Consider the following 21,095-nt stretch of genomic DNA (forward strand, 5'->3'; position numbering starts at 1 on the left):
ACGTCCCATCCACGATAATGCCACCTACTGATCTGTTATCAGCCTGTACACAGATCGATGAGGTGCAACCGATATGACTGTGTGTAGGCAGCCTTCCCGTTATCGCACGTCCACGATGAATAACATAACAAACACCACTGAGGCCCTGTAACCTGCGACACTTGTTTACACAAATGCCATTAGGACTGATGAATAATTACCACACGCAAACAGTTGTCGGGACATCAGTTACACAATACAAATCAGTTGATGTGTCTCATAACATCGGGGATGTTTACAGTGATTTCCATGGAGAACGTTGAACACATTAAATACTGTGTGATTGATCATGAGAAGTCGTAATCTGTCAGAATCATTCAATTTCCTTATGAGGTGTTCATTAGAGCTGCTACACGCATCCACTATTAAATGTCGGGATCACTTGTGAATCTAAAACCAATCAACGTGTTCTAAGCACCTTGTACATAGGCAGTCAAACCCATGGCAACCTGTGTAACCCGCTGTATGACAAAAGGGATGATTTCGATTTTCCAGCTGTTGATTGCGGCTTCATGTTGACGATTATGCAATCAGATCCAGCTTATGGCGTCAACATTTCTGCTGAATAGTTTAGAACATTTGTCTTACAACTGAGTACTTCAATATAGAGTTCTCCACCAAAGGCCCTATTCCAGTGATAATACATTCAAAATACCCATGAAGATCCAAGTTAGAATTGGTCTTCAGCAACCTGTGCTTGCCATTAGAGATGATTAACATGATCGGGTGATTAGTCTCGCATGGCATCATCCAAATTGTGTAAATCGATGCTCATAGTGTCAGTCATTGGATTGCATGGTCCAGGCTCGGATATTTACAGACCGCCGTCATATGGCTGGATGATTGCTGAGTTTGGCGTTAAACAACAAACAAAGAAACAAATATAATGAAAAGACTTCTTTCATTGTGTGAGTACATTATTGCTAAGATCTTATGTTTGCAAGGCGCTGTATTCTGATAATGCTCAAATTAATTCTGTCTGAAAGATCCTTAAAACATTGTGTGAAGTATTTCTCCTCCCTCAAAATCTTTGTAAATGTTTTCGTGATACGTGAACAGGTTCGAGTGTGATACTCAATTTTGTACTGTACAGTGTGAAACAATTGTGCATTCAAACTGTAAGTCACGTTTGTCTGTTCGAAGAATGGAACTCTTTTTCAACAATTTTGAAATGATAATAACGGTCCATATGAACCTCAAAATAGTTTTTGTGAAATATGTTATCTTTGTGTTGGGGCAAATTCTTAATGATTGCACCCAAAACGTCAGTCGAGTCCACGACGATATGGGCTCCACACATTCTACCCATCTGGGGAATAGAACCCGGACTTTCGATGTGACGAGCGAACGCTTAACCACCAGACTACCCAACCGCCACCATGATATGTCTTGAAAATTGCAGATTATGGCGTTAAACCATCACTTGATAAGCATCCTAAACGTTGTATGATCACATCTTATCTAGGTACCATGTCTCTCCAGTGCATGCCGCAAGAACAGATTGAAACAACACGTTCAGAAATTGTTGCCAGGCTGACCCTGTTTTTGAACTGTGATGACTGAGCAGATCATACACTGTTATCTGTGCTAGAAACAGTTGATGTGGTCACAACTTCCGCAACTGGGCGCCACGTGGATATCTGTTTGGTTGAGCGGGCGTTCAGAAAGGAGGAGAGGCACAAACACACTGGCCAAGATGTTAGCTCACGATGTTCGATACCGTCGAATAACGATCTATTATAACAGAAAAACGCGGAGAAAATACATATGAAGATTAGTACATGTGTGTGTGTGTGTGTGTGTGTGTGTGTGTGTGTGTGTGTGTGTGTGTGTGTGTGTGTGTGTGTGTGTGTGTGTGTGGACTAATGCCGGCTTTATTGTGCAAGCACACTGATTCACCATGCCGCAGTTTAACGTTTATCCCCCACTCAGACACAGTACACTGACTCCGAGCCGGCCAATCCAATTGTACTATCCTCTTAATGCCGAGCGTCAGCACATTGAAGAAAAACCGACGTGTTTTTGCTGTGATAGTCACGTGTTCTCATTACGTTCTACAAACAAGTCTTTCCTTGGTGAGTGACATTCAATAACAAGAATACTTTGTACTTATACATGTATACTATTTATGCTTACTGCAAGTAAAATTATAAAAGAAATCTTGACATGAGATGAGGTGAAGTGGGTTCAAGATAACTTCACTTATTTTGCGGCCTGCCGGGCTGCTTGTACTAGTCGGGATGTGTGTCAGTTTGATTGTGGACTTTGTCACTGTCAGCCATTTGAAAAGACTCCCTTCAAGCTGAAAAAAGCTTTATAGATTGGGTAAACATCATTACCTCTTTACTTTTTGCACTTTGAATATCAAGGATCGTGTTCAGAATCTGCTAACGATACCCGATGTCTTTAATGACAGCAAATCTAAGTCTCTCGTGGGCCAGTGACGTCATTATACGCGGGATTAAGGCCTATCCAGAGTGGCTTAATGATTAAGGCGTTTACTCGTCACGCCGTGTTTTTTTTTTCTGCATCGGTACACTCTCTAAAAAAACATTCCTGGGAGCCTGAGATATGTTTTTTGCTCCTTCAGCGATTGGTTTGGCTGCAAAACACATGAGTTCGACGTATTTTGTCTAATTAATCGATAATCATAAATTGCAACATCTTTAATCACTGAAAGCATCACATTAAAAGCAACTCATATTGTCATAAATTCCTCAAAATTTATATTCTATAAATATATGTCCATTGCACGATTCTGACTTCATCATTCTTGAATCACTATCAAATAGATGAATCCAGGTGTTCGCGAAAATGCGACAGTATCCTGTCCCTCCGGTTGCTCACGTCACACGCGTAAAGGCAAGTCAAGTGTTCACCTAAATAAACACAGGAACATCTAGTTCCTGTTTAAATAGGGAATTGCTTCAGACATCATTGTGGTGGTTGATGCGTAAAATTTGAAAAGATCCACGTCATATATAACACTGTTTGACACTCTCCTTACGAGAGAATACATTCAGAAGCAAAGACACATTTACTACTCGAACTAATCAATACGAGAGACAACATATAACAACTTTAAACACACTCCATCAATGATTCATAACCTAGAAACCCAAGTTCAAGCCGATGTATAGCAGTGTTATTGGAATTCCCAAAAGTAAAGGGATACACAGCACCCAGAAGAAAAACAAATCCAGTGCTTTGCTCACTCGTTCCCATGTGACGGGCTGATTAGCCTTAGCCTGAAGCTCTTGTAACTGTCCAGATTCCTCTATTGCAGGTTTGTCACGGTTTCCAAACCGGCCAAATGCATCGACCTTTTCGACCCAAGTTGTGAATCTTTGTAATGTTTTACGAATGGGTTTCGATTCACTCTGTCCACAGAACCGGACACTGAAGATGCTGACGATGACAAATACTGCAGACATTGTAAGTGTGAGTCCAAGGATGATGATGAAGGGCGATATACCCTGGGAGCTCTGGGGTATCATATCTGTGAGAAAGCCCATGTAGACCCCATATGACAGAGGAATCGTTATGGCAAAGGATATTTTTTCTCCTGAATCTGCAGGAATGAGAAACACAAATGTCCCCAGGACGGACAGGATCAACACAGGGAGGATGAAGTTGAAGACAAAATGCACAGGGCGTCTGTCCAGTGTAAGCGTAATAAGCACATGTGATATTGGCTTGTTGTCAAAGGTCTTTTCCTTGGCTGTGATTGATGTTGGTTTTAGCTTCCACTGACCGCCTATGTTTGAACTAGATGTTCCAGCTACTGACTGGCGGACTTTCAGGTCAACTTCTGACGTCGAATATGACCAGACGACAATCTCCATGGAACACTTCAGGCTATCAAATGGATACATTAGAACGTCCGTTTCACAATGCAGGTAGAATAAGTCTCCTGTCATCCACTGCACGTGTCCATCAGAGGATACTTTCAAAGGCACGAAATCTCCTCCAATGTGGTTTAGTTGTTGGAAGGAATTGGACACAACAAGATCAGGTTTCCACACGTAGCTATCTGGGGGTCTGATAAACTCAACTCCGTCATACATCTCAGAATTCCAGGTGAGAAACTGATCAGACCACGTCACATCAAACCACCCTGTGCATAGGAGCTGTTGTTGAGACTCAGTGTATCGGCTCACTGTGTGTAGATGAAAGTCAAATTCAACTGTTATAGTTTCGGATTTGTTGTAGACGGGCCTCTCGTATGGGTTGTTGTTCCAGATGATGTCATTGTAGAGGCGGAATTCACCAGTTGAGTGTCTGGCTGACTCGATAGACACAACACCAATCACCAAATTACAGATTGTGAAGAGTAGCATGATTGCACAGATGGTAATGTAGAACTTAGCAGTGTAGAGTTTTGATGCCGTGGAGCTGCAATAATGAAAAGATACACGTGTCTCAGAGGTAAAATAAGAGGGAATTTAAAATAGTCAAATTGATATTGTTAGATTGTTTGATGTGTAACCCCGCATTCAGCAATATATATAGCTCGAGGCTGGACCCACGTCAGCGAGCAATCACCCAATCCATTTAGTCGTCTCTTGCAACAAACATGGGTAAGAATAGAGGGATGCTTTAATTAATGTTATAATAAATACACAACGAACAATGCATTCCATTCATTGCTTTCCAACGAAAACACGAGCTTGTTTAATCAATGGCATTTGCATTCTCTTTCATCGGTAAATGCAGGGAAATGAGAGCGACAAAACCCTTTTCATGTCCATTTCAAATCTGCTCAAAGGAGAGTTGATTGTACGATTGCGACTATCCTGAACATGTGTTTAGTAATTACTATCAAATAGTGATTAAAACCCGGTTTTCGCGAAAAAGGGAGAATATCCTGTCCCACTAGTTGCACACGTCACAAACACATTCAAAGTTAAACCAATTGTTTAACACGGGGACAAGTCAAAATAGTGAATTGCATCGGACATTATTTTTATCACTGATGTGTCAAATTTGCTACTTTCCTCCGTATGCCTACCATCAAACTGTTTGAAAGCTTTGCTCAATCATTGAATGTTGTAACCTGGATGAAACAACTACTGACAAAGAGTTGTAATCTTCGTAAAAGGACATGTTCGATTGTATCTAAAAAGTTGCGACATGTAGACATTGGGAGAGTGTTTTGTCACTCTGAATCTTTATGCATACATCTAAATATGAAACAGATAAAATGGTCTCACCAGTCTCCTTTATTCCTAGTTCAGGTGAGTAAAACAATGGAAGGGACATGGCTATTCGGTGCTTATTGAATACAATTTTAACTGAACCATCTAGCCATGTCGGAGATGTCACAAATGTAAAACAATTGCATCCAGTTCGCGATGACGGACGACCTGCGGCGACAAAATCCTTTTAGGCCAGGTGAGCTAAAAATAAGTTGTTTGCTGGATGTCCTGATGTCGGCTCCTTCCTTCACAGAATACTAATGGTGTGTTTTGAGGCAGTGAAATTGTGGGTCCCTAATATTATCGTATATTTTGACAAAAATGATAAAATTCAATCATCACATCAGAAGTCTCCATTCTCCACATTCTTATTCTGAGATTTATTTCTAATGGTATCGCAAATACAATTTCAGCAGTACGTCACATTTGGCATGTGACTGGTCAAATATTTAATTACTTAATCCGAAATCTTACCTTTTTTTCAGCATTCTTGTTATTCTAAAGAACATTACCTTGCACGACTGTTTCAGTTTGATCCCTGCAGGCCTAAATATTTGTAGAGAAGTAATTTCTCAATAATCGTTGGAGGCCAGTACAAAATGCAGATTTGCGGACGCTACATTTTTCAGAGAACATGTCAAATACATTGTTAACAGACAATACGGTGTGTTTCAAATATCGGAAATATTAAAACAACACGTACCATTGGATCAGTGAGGTCAATTGACGCGAAACTGATCGCTCTCACAAATGATTGCACTAAATAAATAAAATGGATATTAATAAGAAATGGTGAATGATGATAACAAACCACTTACGCAATTGCAGATAAGCTGAAATAAGAAAACACGTGCCACCTCTCAGTGTTATATTAAATAAAGTAAAATAAATAGAACGGGTCATATTCCTGTATGTTACTTACCAGTCCTCCGAAAATCAGTTCAGATTATTACCATTATGTTTGTCTTTGACTTTATCGCCCAACTCATCTCAACCTTTTGGATGGGCAATGTCATGTCATGGAAACAGTTGAACGGCTGCATAAATCCCAACGAACTATCTGCTATCAACAAGCACAATGATTGACGTTCCCCAAATCCGCTCATAAAATACCAACTCTGTTCTGTTTGCACAAAACAGCTTGGACTGTTCAGGATGTCAAAACTCGGAGTTGTAGGGTCCTAACATTTCACAATGAAACACGGATTCGCAGCATAACAGGTACGAGTATTTAGTGCGTCCAACTACTTCAGCAGTTCATTTACAATTTACGGGCTCTAGAAAGTGCAATGTAAACATGGGCCCAGAGGCCCAGAGCAACACAGCAATCAATAACCGTCAGGTACGGACCTCTTAAATCAGTTTTATGAACTGCTAATTCATGTTATCACAAATTCCACAGTGCATCAATATTAATAATTGACACCAACTCTGTTTAACATCTGTGGAAACCAAGGAATATTTTCTAGCTCGTGGCAGTCGCAGACGTTGCTGCCTTCAAGATAAACACATGTGTCCTAGTGTCACCTTAACGCATTTGTCGAACTGCACACATAAAAATAACATAATATTGTGATTTGTGGACTCGGTTGTCATGATAATTATATGCTAATTGCACATGGGAATTTTAGCAATTTTCAATGCTGAATGGTCAGTTAAAATCTTATTCATTATTCATGTCACTTTATGGCATTACCTCATTTGAACACTGTTTCTGCTCGGTAGGCATGACTTTTGATTCGTCCTTCTTCATTTATTGACACAAAATGTATTGCATAAACCAAAGCCAGAGAGTGCACCATCCATAGTACACGGTCATAGTTGTTTACCACTCTGGTCAAGCTTTGATTCGATCAACGGTGCACGGGTGCCCAAGTTGTTACGTCCAAGGATCCTATTATCGTCGGGTCAAATCCAAGATTTGCACTGAATATGATCCTTAGTTTTGCAGACTGTACCCGCTCTCCTTTGGGCTTCACACACACAAAACTGTCAGAGACCTGCGTCACTTTGCTTTGTTCTCTCAACTATGACTTGACAACCAGCGTCCCCCAATGTCTCTCCCAATTGCGAGGGCTGAAAACTGATTCTTCTCCTGCGACACATGATAGCTTTTGCTAGTCTAATCTGATTTAGATGAGTTCTTATGTCCTCATCCGTGCCATCATTGGAGAACAGACCATACAGTTTTGAGTTTCGAGTCATCACTGATTTGCAGTGATCCATTCATATAGCTTTCACTGCTGTTTTGCCTTTTGTGCGGAAAGGAATCTGTTTTGGCGGATAATCGAGACTGGTTACTCTCTGGTGATAACGTTTTGTATTTCAGATGGCACATCATAATAGAGCATACTCAAGTCACACAAAAATAAAGACACTGTCAATTATTTCCACGCACAATTCACAATGAATATTTTTCTCAGAGAATTACTATAACCTATTCTACTAAATATGACATATACAATTGATGGTTCGGAAGAAATATTTTGTCATTAAAGCACTGCTATGGACAGCAACAGTACTGGAATCGCTATCAACAAAGGTATACACAACACCCAGAAGAAAAACAGATCCAGAGCCGTGCTCACTCGCTTCCACGTCATTACTTGAATATGTTCCTTAGCCTCGCCCTCATCTGATTGTTCTGTGTCCTCAGAGATATGGTTAGGATGCAACCTTCTTTGTCGACGGCAGTTTTTAACATGTTCAACCCAGACGGTGATTCTTTGGAATGCTTTAGGAACGGGTCGTGAATTACTGAGTGCTGAGATCCTGACACTGAATATGCTGAGGATGACAAATAATGCAGACAATGATAGCGTGATTCCAAGGAAAATGATAAAGGTGGACACACCCTCGGAACTTTGTGGTACCATGTTTGTTAGAAATCCCATGTAGACACCATAAGAAAGAGGAAGTGTGATGGCAAATGATACTTTTTCTCCTGAATCTGCTGGAATGAGGAACACAAACGTTCCTAGAAGAGAGAGAATCATGACGGGAAGGATAAAGTTAAAGACAAAATTGGTTGGGAGTCTTTCTAGAATGAGTGTAATTTTCACTGTTGACATTGTTTTGTTGTCAGAATGTTTTTTCAACGAAATGATAGTGGCTGACGTCAAACTCCACTGACCCCGTATATTGGAACTGGACACTCCAGCACGAGATTGCAGTGGTTTCAGGTCAACTTCTGTCACTGAGTGTGACCACACAACCAGATTCATAAAACACTTCAGGCTATCAAATGGGTACAACTCAACGTCAACATTACATGGCAGGTAGAATAAATCCCCAGGCATCCACTGTATATGTCCATTTGAAAATAGTTTCAGAGACACGAAATCTCCTCCAAGGCGGTCGAGTTGTTGGAAGGAATTGGACACAACAAGATCCGGTTTCCACACGTAGCTATCTGGTGGTCTGATAAACTCAACTCCGTCATACATCTCAGAATTCCAGGTGAGAAACTGATCAGACCACGTCACGACAAACCACCCTGTGCATAGGAGTTGTTGTTGAGACTCAATGTATTGGCTCAATGTGTGTAGATGAAAGTCAAATTCAACTGTAATAGTTTCGGATTTGTTGTAGACGGGCCTCTCGTTTGGGTTGTTGTTCCAGATGATGTCATTGTAGAGGCGGAATTCACCAGTGGCGTTTCTGAGCTGTGTCTCAACAGACACAAAACCACAAGCAAGAATAAACAAAATTGCTGACATCATGGTCGTATTGCATCAGACCTTATCTTCTTCCTCTGCGATTGACATTGGTCAAAAGTGCTTCTTGTGTATTTCCTGAAATTAATATGAAAAATGAAGTAATATGAAATAATTCTTTCTGAATATATGTAAACAAATCTGGTTTTGTGGTGTTGAAAGTGCTTATCAGTTCTGAAATTTGATAACTCGCTGACCGTGTTGGAGCACATATAATATATTCCCACGACTACAAGCGTTCCTTCTCAGGCCTTTCGGGTGTGTGTGTTGAGTATGTGTTTGTTGATTTGTTTTATCAAAACCGTTTTGGATAATCAATTGCTCACCATAGGTACGGTTGGGTAACAAAAGATTTTCTTTTTCTTTCCACTTACATATCGCCGTAAATGAGGCTTACATGACAAATATAGCCTTGAGCTTCAGACATTTTGTAAAGAATCGAATAGTGTGAATGGAAGCTGATATTTTCGCCCTTTCCATGTGCAAGATATGTGCATTTCAATGGGTACGATGTAGGTATATTTTGCATCTTTATAGCCTCAGATGGCCAAAGTATTGTTTGCAAGTTTCATTCCGCTGCTTACAATACATGGGGCGATGAGGTGAAGATTATGCGTCATACGAAAAGACGTTAAAAGATGTGTGCGTGTGTGTGTGAGTTCATGCGTGCGTGTTTGTCGTTGACGGTCCATATGAATGCTGTTTGTATAGTTCTAGTCCACACAGATAGCACGCCACAATTTATCATTGATACCCCACTCAGACACAGTAAACTGAATGTCAGCCGACCAGGCAGGGTAAAAAGAAGCACTGTTTTTTTAACGTCTTTTCGTATGACATATGACGTATGACCTTTCGTTCTCCGGGCAGACTCTCTATCCGCTAGACCACGGATGTAGTCTGTATATAAATGACTTAATGAATGTTAAGGGTAATGGGTACGTTATATTTTATTATACTTCTTTTTAAGAGACTGACCTGTCAGCCAACCAAAATTTGTTTAAACAATATGTTTGAGTTTTGTCTAGTTACCTGCATATTTATAACAATGCCAAGATATGTGAAGAAATTAACATAATTTCCTTTCATTCGAAATCGTTTATTTGTTGTAAATACATAACTAAACATATTTACGATATCCTGTGCGTAACTGGTTAGATTATTCAAGAAAATGAAAATATAGAAATGACGTCATTATAAAACTATGCCAGTACAAATATTCGTATAAAATGTCTTTTACATTGGTATGAGTATATTGGACCAATCAGTTAACATCAAAATAGGAAAACAATATCCATCAGGGCATACTCCACAAAGCGATCTTTGCACCAAGACAGCCGTAGCGCCCATGCATTACCACTGATAAAGGCAGCCGTAGAACTAAGGTCGCTTTGTGGGAAAGTGGCCTGCTCGCTAACTAAACTTACCGGTAAAGATGTAGTTATTTTCTTGGTGAAACACCTTAGTCCATTGTAAATCCGTATCCTTCAAGATGGTACAGTGATACCGTGTCGCAAAAAGACATGAAGTTCGTTTTATCTTTCCTGTGAGAAACGTAAAAACATTCAACCAATCTCCAAAACGTTCCATCCACGATAATGCCACCTACTGATCTGTTATCAGCCTGTACACAGATCGATGAGGTGCAACCCATATGACTGTGTAGGCAGCCTTCCCGGTATCGCACGTCCATGATGAATAACATAACAAACACCACTGTCGCCCTGTAACCTGCAACACTGGTTTACACAAATGCCATTAGGACTGATGAGTAATTACCACATGCAGACAGTTGTCGGGACATCAGTTACACAATACAAATCAGTTGATGTGTCTCGTAACATCGGGGATGTTAACAGTGATTTCCATGGAGAACGTTGATCACGTTAAAGACTGTGTGATTGATCATGAGAAGTCGTAATCTGTCTGAATCATTCAATTTCCTTTTGAGGTGTTCATTAGAGGCTGCTACGCGCATCCACTATTAAATGTCGTGATCACTTGTGAATCTAAAACCAATAAACTTGCTCTAAGCACCTTGTACACAGGCAGTCAAACCCATGGCAACCTGTGTAACCCGCTGTATGACAAAAGGGATGATTTGGATTTTCCAGCTGTGGATTTCGGCTTCATGTTGACGAATATGCAATCAGATCCAGCTTATGGCGTCAACATTTCTGCTGAAATAGTTTAGAACATTTTATCCACATTCCGCAGAAAGACATGTGTCTTACAACTGAGTACTTCAATAAAGGCTTCACCACCAAAGGCCCTATTCCAATGATAACACATTCAAAATACCCATAAAAAGATCCAAGTTAGAATTGGTCTTCAGCAACCTGTGCTTGCCATAAGCGATGATTAACATGATCGGGTGGTTAGTCTCGCATGGCATCATCCAAATTGTGTAAATCGATGCTCATAGTGTCAGTCATTGGATTGCATGGTCCAGGCTCGGATATTTACAGACCGCCGTCATATGGCTGGATGATTGCTGAGTTTGGCGTTAAACAACAAACAAAGAAACAAATATAATCAAAAGACTACTTTCGAAGCAGTTGCACATAATCGAATGCATTGAGTGAGTACATTATTGCTTAATATCTTATGTTTGCAAGGCGCTGTGTTCTGATAATGCTCAAATTAATTCTGTCTGAAAGATCCTCAAAACATTGTGTGAAGTATTTCTCCTCCCTCAAAATCTTTGTAAATGTTTTTGTGATACGTGAACAGGTTCGAGTGGGATACTGATTTTTGTACTGTACAGAGTGAAACCATCCACGACGATCTCCACTGACGAATTCCATCTCTACGATCACCTGTAACATGAACCCATACGAGAGGCTTGTCTTCAACAAATAAGAAACTATAACAGTTAAATTTGACTTTCATCTGCATACCGACACATTGAGTCACGAGAACATTGAGTCATACAGATGGACAAGTGCATAAAACCATAAACAAATAAGCAAACAAAACATGCGACAAGACATACCGATCGTTTGAATTAACTGGTTCGATGTTTGTTCGCAAAGTAAACTTTTTGCTTTTGCTTCGGCCACCGAATATATGCCCGTTTAGGTAGACAGAAACTTTCAATCACTGGTTTGCCTGGTCCAGACTGGGTAACTGTCATGGTGCGTGAGTCAGTAACTGAGTTTGGTTTTACGCCGCTTTTAGCAATATTCTAGCAATATGTCGGAGGACACCGGAAATGGGTTTCACACATTTTACCCGTCTGGGGAATGAATCCCGGACCTTTGATATGATGAGCGAACACTTTAACCGCCAGACTACCCAACGGCCACCATGATATGTTTTGAAAACTGCTGATTGTGGCGTTAAACCATCACTTGATAAGCATCCTAAACGTGGTATGATCACATCTTATCTTGGTCCCATGTCTCTCCAGTGCATGCCGCAAGAACAGATTGAAACAACACGTTCAGAAATTGTTGCCAGGCTGACCCTGTTTTTGCACTGTGATGACTGAGAAAATCATACAATGTTTTCTATGCTAGAAACAGTTAATGCGGTCACCCGCAACTGGACGCCACGTGGCAATCAGAGTGGTTATCTTGCTTCGATATCGTCGAATAACGATCTATTATAACAGAAAAAAGGGAGAAAATAGAGACGAAGATTAGTGTGTGTGTGTGTGTGTGTGTGTGTGTGTGTGTGTGTGTGTGTGTGTGTGTGTGTGTGGACTAATGCCGGCTTAATGGTGCAAGTATACTGATTCACCATGCCGCAGTTTAACGTTTATCCCCTAATCGGACACAGTGCACTGAACCGGCCAATCCTTGTATTATCCTCCTGATGCCGAGCGTCAGCCCATCGAAGAAAAACGGACGTGTTTTTTACTGTGATAGTCACGTAATATACAAAAGTGTTCCTATTACAAACAAGTCTACAAACAAGTCTTTCCTTGGGGAGTTACATTTAATAAGAATGCGTTTTACTTATACATGTATACTATTTATGTTTACTGAAAAGGAAATTATAAAAGAAATAATTTATTATGCATATTTGTATGTATATCTTGAGATGAGGTGAGATGAAGCCGGTTCAAGATAACTTCACTTATATAGTGGTCTGCGTGTCGGCTTGTACTAGTCGGGATGTATGCCAGTTTCATAGTGGACTTTGTCACTGTCAGCCATTTGAAAAGACACCCTTCAAGCTGTAAAAAAGCTTTATAGATTGTGTAAACATCATTACCTCTTTACTTTTTGCACTTTGAAAATCAAGGATCGTGTTCAGAATCTGCTAACGATACCCGATGTCTCAAATGACAGCAAATCTAAGTCTCTCGTGGGCCAGTGACGTCATTATACGCGGGACCAACGCCTGTCAAGGGTAGCTTAATGATTCAGGCGTTTACTCGTCACGTCGTGGTTTTATTTTCTGCATCGGCACAATCTCTGGAAAACATTCCTGGGAGCCTGAGAAGATTTGTTTGCTCCTTCAGCGACTGGTTTGGCTGCAAACACATGAGTTCGACTTATTTTGTTTAATTAATCGATAATCATAAATTGCAACATCTTTATTCACATGAAAGAATCACATTAAAAGCAACTCATATTGTCATAGACTCCTCTAATTACTTCTATAAATATATGTCCATTGCACGATTCTGACTTCATCATTTGTGAATCGCTATCAAATAGATGACATCAGGTGATCGCGAAAATGTGACCATATCCTGTCCCACCTGTTGCTCACATCACAAACACGCGTAAAGGCAAGTCAAGTGTTCACCTGAATAAACACAGAAACTTCTAGTTCATGTTTAAATAGGGAATTGCTTCAGACATCATTGTGGTCACTAATTGGTAAAATTTGAAAGGATCCACGTCATATATAACACTGTTTGACACTCTCCTTACGAGAGAATACATTCAGAAGCAAAGACATATTTACTACTCGAACTGATCTATACGAGAAATAACATGTAATAGCTTTAAACACACGCCATCAATGATTCATTAACTAGAAGCCCAAGTTCAAGCCGATGTATATCAGTGTTATTGGAATTCCCACAAGTGAAGGGATACACAACAACCAGAAGAAAAACAAATCCAGTGCTTTGCTCACTCGTTTCCATGTGACGGGCTGAGTAGTCTTCGCCTGAAGCTCTTGTAACTGTCCAGATTCCTCAATTGCAGGTTTGTGACGGTTTCCAAACCGGCCAAATGCATCGACCTTTTCGACCCAAATTGTGAATCTTTGTAATGTTTTACGAATGGGTTTCGATTCACTCTGTCCACAGAACCGGACACTGACGATGCTGACGATGACAAATACTGCAGACATTGTTAGTGTGAGTCCAAGGATGATGATGAAGGGCGATATACCCTGGGAGCTCTGGGGTATCATGTCTGTGAGAAAGCCCATGTAGACCCCATATGACAGAGGAATCGTTATGGCAAAGGATATTTTTTCTCCTGAATCTGCAGGAATGAGAAACACAAATGTCCCCAGGACGGACAGGATCAACACAGGGAGGATGAAGTTGAAGACAAAATGCACAGGGCGTCTGTCCAGTATAAGCGTAATAAGCACATGTGATATTGGCTTGTTGTCAAAGGTCTTTTCCTTGGCTGTGATTGATGTTGGTTTTAGCCTCCACTGACCGCCTATGTTTGAACTAGATGTTCCAGCTACTGACTGGCGGACTTTCAGGTCAACTTCTGACGTCGAATATGACCAGACGACAATCTCCATGGAACACTTCAGGCTATCAAATGGATACATTAGAACGTCCGTTTCACAATGCAGGTAGAATAAGTCTCCTGTCATCCACTGCACGTGTCCATAAGAGGATACTTTCAAAGGCACGAAATCTCCTCCAATGTGGTTTAGTTGTTGGAAGGAATTGGACACAACAAGATCAGGTTTCCACACGTAGCTATCTGGGGGTCTGATAAACTCAACTCCGTCATACATCTCAGAATTCCAGGTGAGAAACTGATCAGACCACGACACATCAAACCACCCTGTGCATAGGAGCTGTTGTTGAGACTCAGTGTATCGGCTCACTGTGTGTAGATGAAAGTCAAATTCAACTGTTATAGTTTCGGATTTGTTGTAGACGGGCCTCTCGTATGGGTTGTTGTTCCAGATGATGTCATTGTAGAGGCGGAATTCACCAGTGGAGTGTCTGGCTGACTCGATAGACACAACACCAATCACCAAATTACAGATTGTGAAGAGCAGCATGATTGCACAGATGGTAATGTAGAACTTAGCAGTGTAGAGTTTTGATGCCGTGGAGCTGCAATAATGAAAAGATACACGTGTCTCAGAGGTAAAATAAGAGGGAATGTAAAATAGTCAAATTGATATTGTTAGATTGTTTGATATATCTAACGCCGCATTCAGGAATATATATAGCTCGAGGCTGGACCCGCGTCAGCGAGCAAGAACACCCAATCCATTTAGTGTCTCTTGCAACAAACATCGGTTAGAATAGAGGGATGCTTTAATTAACGCTATACTAAATACACAACGTACAATGCATTCCATTCATTGCTTTCCAACGAAAACACGAGCTTGTTTAATCGATGGCATTTGCATTTTCTTTCATCGGTAAATGCAGGGAAATGAGAGCGACAAAACCCTTTTCATGTCCATTACAAATTTGCTCAAATGAGAGTTGATTGTACGATTCCCACTATCCTGAGCATGTGTTTATTAATTACTATCAAATTGTGATTAAAACTCGCTTTTCGCGAAAAAGGGAGCAGATCCTGCCCCACTAGTGGCACCCGTCGCAAACACATTCAAAGTCAAATCAATTGTTTAACACGGGGACAAGTCAAAATAGGGAATTGCATCGGACATTTTTTTTGTCACTGATGCGTCAAATTTGAAACTTTCCCCTATATGTCTACCATGAAAATGGTTGAAAGCTTTGCTCAATCATTGAATGTTGTAACCTTGATCAAACAACTACTGACACAGAGTTGTAATCTTCGTAAAAGGGGCATGCTCGATTGACCTCAAAAGTTGCGAAATGTAGAAATTGGGAGAGTGTTTTGTCACTCTGAATCTTTATGCATACATCTAAATATGAATCAGATAAAATGGTCTCACCAGTCTCCTTTATTCCTAGTTCAGGTGAGTAAAACAATTGAAGGGAATTGTTATTCGGTGCTTATTGAATACAATTTTAACTGAACCATCTAGCCATGTCGGAGATGTCAAAAATGTAAAACAATTGCATTGAGTACGCCGACGACGGACGACCTGCGGCGACAAAAATCCGTTTAGGCCAGGTGAGCTAAAAATAAGTTGTATGCTGGATGTCCTGATGTCGGCTCCTTCCTTCACAGAATGCTAATCGCGTGTTTTGAGGCACAGAAATTGTGGGTCCCTATATTATCGTATATTTTGACAAAAATGATAAAAATTCATCACATCAGAAGTCTCAATTCACCACATTCTTATTCTGAGATATAATTCTAATGGTTTCGCAAATACAATTTTAGCAGTACGTCACGTTTTTGTATGTGACTGGTCAAATATTTAATAAGTTAATCCGAAATCTTACCTAATCAGCGTTCTGGTTATTCTAAAAGACATTGCCCTGCATGACTGTTTCAGTTTGATCACCGCAGACCTAAATATTTGTTGAAAAGTTTATTTCTCAATAATTGTTGGTGGGCATTATAATTACAAAATGCAGATTTGCATTCACTACGTTATTCAAAGCATATGTCAAATACATTTTTGACAGACAATATCCATTTTTGACAGAAATATTGAAACAAAAATGAAACATTGGATCAGTAAGGTCATGTGACGAGAAACTGATCGCTCTTATACCGAAATAAATAAAATATATAACGGATAAAACCATTCCCATATTCATAAGAAATAGTGAATGGTGATGACAAACCTCTTACGCAATTGCAGATAGGCTAATAACATGTGCTACCTCTCAATGATATAATGAATAAAGTAAAATAAATAGAAGGGTCATATTCCAGTTAAATGATTTGTTCAAGTATGTTACTTACCAGTCCTCCGAAAATCAGTTTAGATTATTACCATTATGTTTGTCTTTGCCTTTATCGCCAAACACATCTGAACCTTTTCGATGGACACTGTCAAGTCATGGAAACAGTTGAACAGCTGCATTTATCCCAAAGAACTATCTGCTATCAACAAGCACAATGATTTACGTTGACAAAATCCGCTCATAAAATCCCAACTCTGTTCTGTTTGCACACAATAGCTTGGACTGTTCAGGATGTCAAAACTCGGAGTTGTAGTGTCCTAACATTTCACAATGAAACACGAATTTCCAGCATAAAAGGAACAGGTGTTTTGTGCGTCCAACTACTTTCGCAGTTCATTTACAATTTACGGGATCCAGACAGTGCAATGTAAACATGGGCACAGAGGCCCAGAGCATCACAGCAATCAATAACCGTCAGTACACGTTATCACAGATTCCATTGTGCAGCAATATTAATAATTGGCACCAACTGTGATACCATCTGTGGAAACCAAGGAATCTTTGGTTCGTGGCAGTCGCAGACGTTGCTGCCTTCAAGATAAACACATGTGCCCTAGTGTCACCTTAACGCATATGTCTAACTGCACACATAAAAATAACATAATATTGTGAGTTATTGATAATTATATGCAATTTGCACATGAGAATTTTAACAATTTTCAATGCTGAATGGTCAGTAAACATGGAGATGACGCCAAATTGGTCCATTCTGGAGAAAAATACGATATGATTTTAATCATTATTCATGTCTCTTAAAAGCATTTTATCATCTGAACACTATTTCCGATATGTAACCATGACGTTTGATTCGTCCTTCCTCATTTATTCTCACAAAACGTATTGCATAAACCAAAGCACGGGGCGTACAGTTTTGTGTTTTCGGTCGAGAAAAACTAATGTCATCACTGATTTGCAGTGATCCATTCATATAGCTTTCACTGTCGTTTTGCCTTTTGTGCGGAAAGGAATCTGTTTTGACGGATTATTGACGGAGACTGGTTATTCTCTGGTGACGGCGCTTTGTATTTCTGATGGCGCATCATTATTGTGCATACTCAAGTCTTAAAAAAACAAAGATCTTGTCATTGATTCCTACGCACAATTCACAATGAATATTTTTCTCAGAGAATTACTATAACCTATTCTACTAAATACGACATATATATTTGATGGTTCGTAAGAAACATTTTGTCATTAAAACACCGCAATGGACACCAACAGTACTGGAATCGCTATCAACAAAGGTATACACAACACCCAGAAGAAAAACAGATCCAGGGCCTTGCTCACTCGCTTCCACGTCATTACTTGAGTATGTTCCTTAGCCTCGGAATCATCTGATTGTTCTGTGTCCTCAGAGATATGGTTCGGATGCGACCTTTTTTGTCGACCACAGCTTTTAACATGTTCAACCCAGACGGTGATTCTTTGGAATGCTTTAGGAACGGGTCGTGAATTACTGCGTGCTGAGATCCTGACACTGAATATGCTGAGGATGACAAATAACGCAGACAATGATAGCGTGATTCCAAGGAAAATGATAAAGGTGGACACACCCTCGGAACTTTGTGGTACCATGTTTGTTAGAAATCCCATGTAGACTCCATAGGAAAGAGGAATTGTGATGGCAAATGATACTTTTTCTCCTGAATCTGCTGGAATGAGGAACACAAATGTTCCTAGAAGAGAGAGAATCATGACGGGAAGGATAAAGTTAAAGACAAAATTGGTTGGGAGTCTTTCTAGAATGAGTGTAATTTTCACTGTTGACATTGTTTTGTTGTCAAAATGTTTTTTCAACGAAATGATAGTGGCTGACGTCAAACTCCACTGACCTCGTATATTGGAACTGGACACTCCAGCACGAGATTGCCGTGGTTTCAGGTCAACTTCTGTCACTAAGTGTGACCACACAACCAGGTCCATAAAACACTTCAGGCTATCAAATGGGTACAACTCAACATCCACACTACATGTCAGGTAGAATAAATCCCCAGGCATCCACTGTATATGTCCATTTGAAAATAGTTTCAGAGACACGAAATCTCCTCCAAGGCGGTCGAGTTGTTGGAAGGAATTGGACACAACAAGATCAGGTATCCAGATGTAGCTATCTGGGGGTCTGATAAATTCAACTCCGTCATACATCTCAGAATTCCAGGTGAGAAACTGATCAGACCACGTCACATCAAACCACCCTGTGCATAGGAGCTGTTGTTGAGACTCAATGTATCGGCTCACTGTGTGTAGATGAAAGTCAAAATCAACTGTAATAGTTTCGGATTTGTTGTAGACGGGCCTCTCGTATGGGTTGTTGTTCCAGATGATGTCATTGTAGAGGCGGAATTCACCAGTGGCGTTTCTGAGTTGTGTCTCAACAGACACAAAACCACAAGCAAGAATAAACAAAATTGGCGACATCATGGTCTTATCTTCTTCCTCTGCGATGACAGCTTAATGTTCAGCACACTTGGCTGCCTATTCTCAATTCTGAGACCAGCCGATGAAACACACTGACTTTGGTCAAAAGCACTTCTTGTGTCTTACCTGAAATTAATATGAAAAATAATTAAGTAATTCTTTCTGAATATATGCAAACAAATCTGGTTTTGTTGTGTGAGAGTGCTTATCAATTCTGAAATATGATAACATGCTGACCGTGTTGAGGCACAAATAATATATTTGTTTTGTCTTTTGACTTTATCTGTTTGTTGTTTACCTCCACGCTCAGCAGTATTCAAGCTCTATGACAGCGATCTCTAAATACTCGAGTCTGAACCAGACAATCAAGTGATTGACATCATAAGCATCGATCTTAATAATTGGTATCTGATGAAATGCATCAACCAATTTAGCGAGCTGGAAAACCCGATCCCGGATCTTCACGGCGGAACTTCTTGTGTGCAATGAGTCATTGTAAGATTGATCAGTTAGTCCGGTTTTCAAACTGAAACTGTGTTTTGCATATGGCATATTGAATTGAATTTGGTTTACACAAATTAGTAATCGTGTGAATGGTAGCTGATATTTTGAACCTTTCCGAGTACAAAATATGTACATTTAAATGGGTACTATGTATGTATATTTTGTATCTTTATAGCCACATGCAGATGGCCAAAGAATTGTTTGCAAGTTTCATTCCGCTGCTGACAATACATGGTGAGGTGAGGTGAAGATTATGCGTCATACGAAAAAACGTTAAAAGATAGTACTTCTTTTTACACTTACACTCTTACGCCGCGACGTGCGTGTGTGTGTGTGCGTGTGTGCGTGTGTGTGTGAGTGCATGCGTGCGTGTTTGTTGTTGACGGTCCATACGAATGCCGATTGTATAGTTCTAGTCCACACAGATAGCACGCCACAATGTATCATTGATACCCCACTCAGACACAGTATACTGAATCTCAGCCGACCAGGCAGGGTAAAAAGAACTACTATCTTTAAACGTCTTTTCGCATGATGTAGGCAAGCATCGAACTACCGACCTTTCGTTCTCCGGGCAGACTCTTTCCACTAGACCACGGATGTAGTCTGTATCTAAATGGCTTAATGAATGTTGAATGAATATTTTATTTATTCACAAAAAGTGTTAGCTCTTTTCTTACACCTTTCGGTATCCTTATATGTTTTATGCTGCAGTGAATAGGCTTGTAACGAAACATTATCTTTTATCCTATTAAAAACATCTAGTAGTCGGAAGGCTTCTCTTCCGTGATAATCACATTCTTTATCAAACCACGGACTGTCGCGTCCATGACGCTGAACAATCCTACGCTTTGTAAAATCTGCTGCTTTCAACAAATCGTCCGTAAATTTACTAATTGCTGCATTTATGTCTGTTAATGCTAACGTAATACAATCATCAAACAAATGCTCAATTTCATCACATGAGACATTTTCTCTTAACCGATCACCAAAGTTATCACGCCAAGTAGACTTAAAACAAACATCCGGCTTCACATTCTCACCCGACATAGCATTGTCAATTTCAGTATCACGTGACATGATGATGATATGATGATGCTTTTATTCAGGTAATGAGGCCACCGGCCCATTATACACGTGCAGAGCATGATGGCATACAAATGTGACAGAGCGCTGAATTATAAGATTTAC

The 21,095-nt window shown here is 40.1% G+C and overlaps 4 protein-coding genes across 4 annotated transcripts; all 4 read right to left on the minus strand.

Annotated features, from left to right (window-relative positions):
- Positions 1-2,692: 2,692 nt before the first annotated feature.
- LOC124140462 (neuronal acetylcholine receptor subunit alpha-7-like) lies at positions 2,693-6,571 on the minus strand. The gene is made up of 2 exons (XM_046508022.2): positions 6,160-6,571; positions 2,693-4,434 (listed from the first exon to the last, which is right to left on the minus strand). Exon 2 carries the CDS (start codon positions 4,377-4,379, stop codon positions 3,150-3,152), a length of 1,230 nt encoding a protein of 409 aa, XP_046363978.2. The 5' UTR covers positions 4,380-4,434; positions 6,160-6,571; the 3' UTR covers positions 2,693-3,149.
- Positions 6,572-7,729: 1,158 nt separating this feature from the next.
- Positions 7,730-8,956, minus strand: LOC125372141 (neuronal acetylcholine receptor subunit alpha-7-like). Its single transcript, XM_048381219.1, has one exon. It carries the CDS (start codon positions 8,954-8,956, stop codon positions 7,730-7,732), a length of 1,227 nt encoding a protein of 408 aa, XP_048237176.1.
- Positions 8,957-13,499: 4,543 nt separating this feature from the next.
- LOC124140439 (neuronal acetylcholine receptor subunit alpha-7-like) lies at positions 13,500-17,521 on the minus strand. Its single transcript, XM_046507991.2, has 2 exons — positions 16,978-17,521; positions 13,500-15,230 (listed from the first exon to the last, which is right to left on the minus strand). Exon 2 carries the CDS (start codon positions 15,173-15,175, stop codon positions 13,946-13,948), a length of 1,230 nt encoding a protein of 409 aa, XP_046363947.2. The 5' UTR covers positions 15,176-15,230; positions 16,978-17,521; the 3' UTR covers positions 13,500-13,945.
- A 652-nt stretch (positions 17,522-18,173) lies between these two features.
- On the minus strand, positions 18,174-19,400 carry LOC125372142 (neuronal acetylcholine receptor subunit alpha-7-like). Its single transcript, XM_048381220.1, has one exon. The coding sequence runs from the start codon at positions 19,398-19,400 to the stop codon at positions 18,174-18,176; it is 1,227 nt and encodes a 408-aa protein (XP_048237177.1).
- Positions 19,401-21,095: the final 1,695 nt, after the last annotated feature.

The sequence above is a fragment of the Haliotis rufescens genome, unplaced genomic scaffold (genome assembly GCF_023055435.1).
Source record: "Haliotis rufescens isolate VD_foot unplaced genomic scaffold, xgHalRufe1.0.p SCAF_37, whole genome shotgun sequence".
Taxonomy (NCBI): Eukaryota; Metazoa; Mollusca; class Gastropoda; order Lepetellida; family Haliotidae; genus Haliotis; species Haliotis rufescens.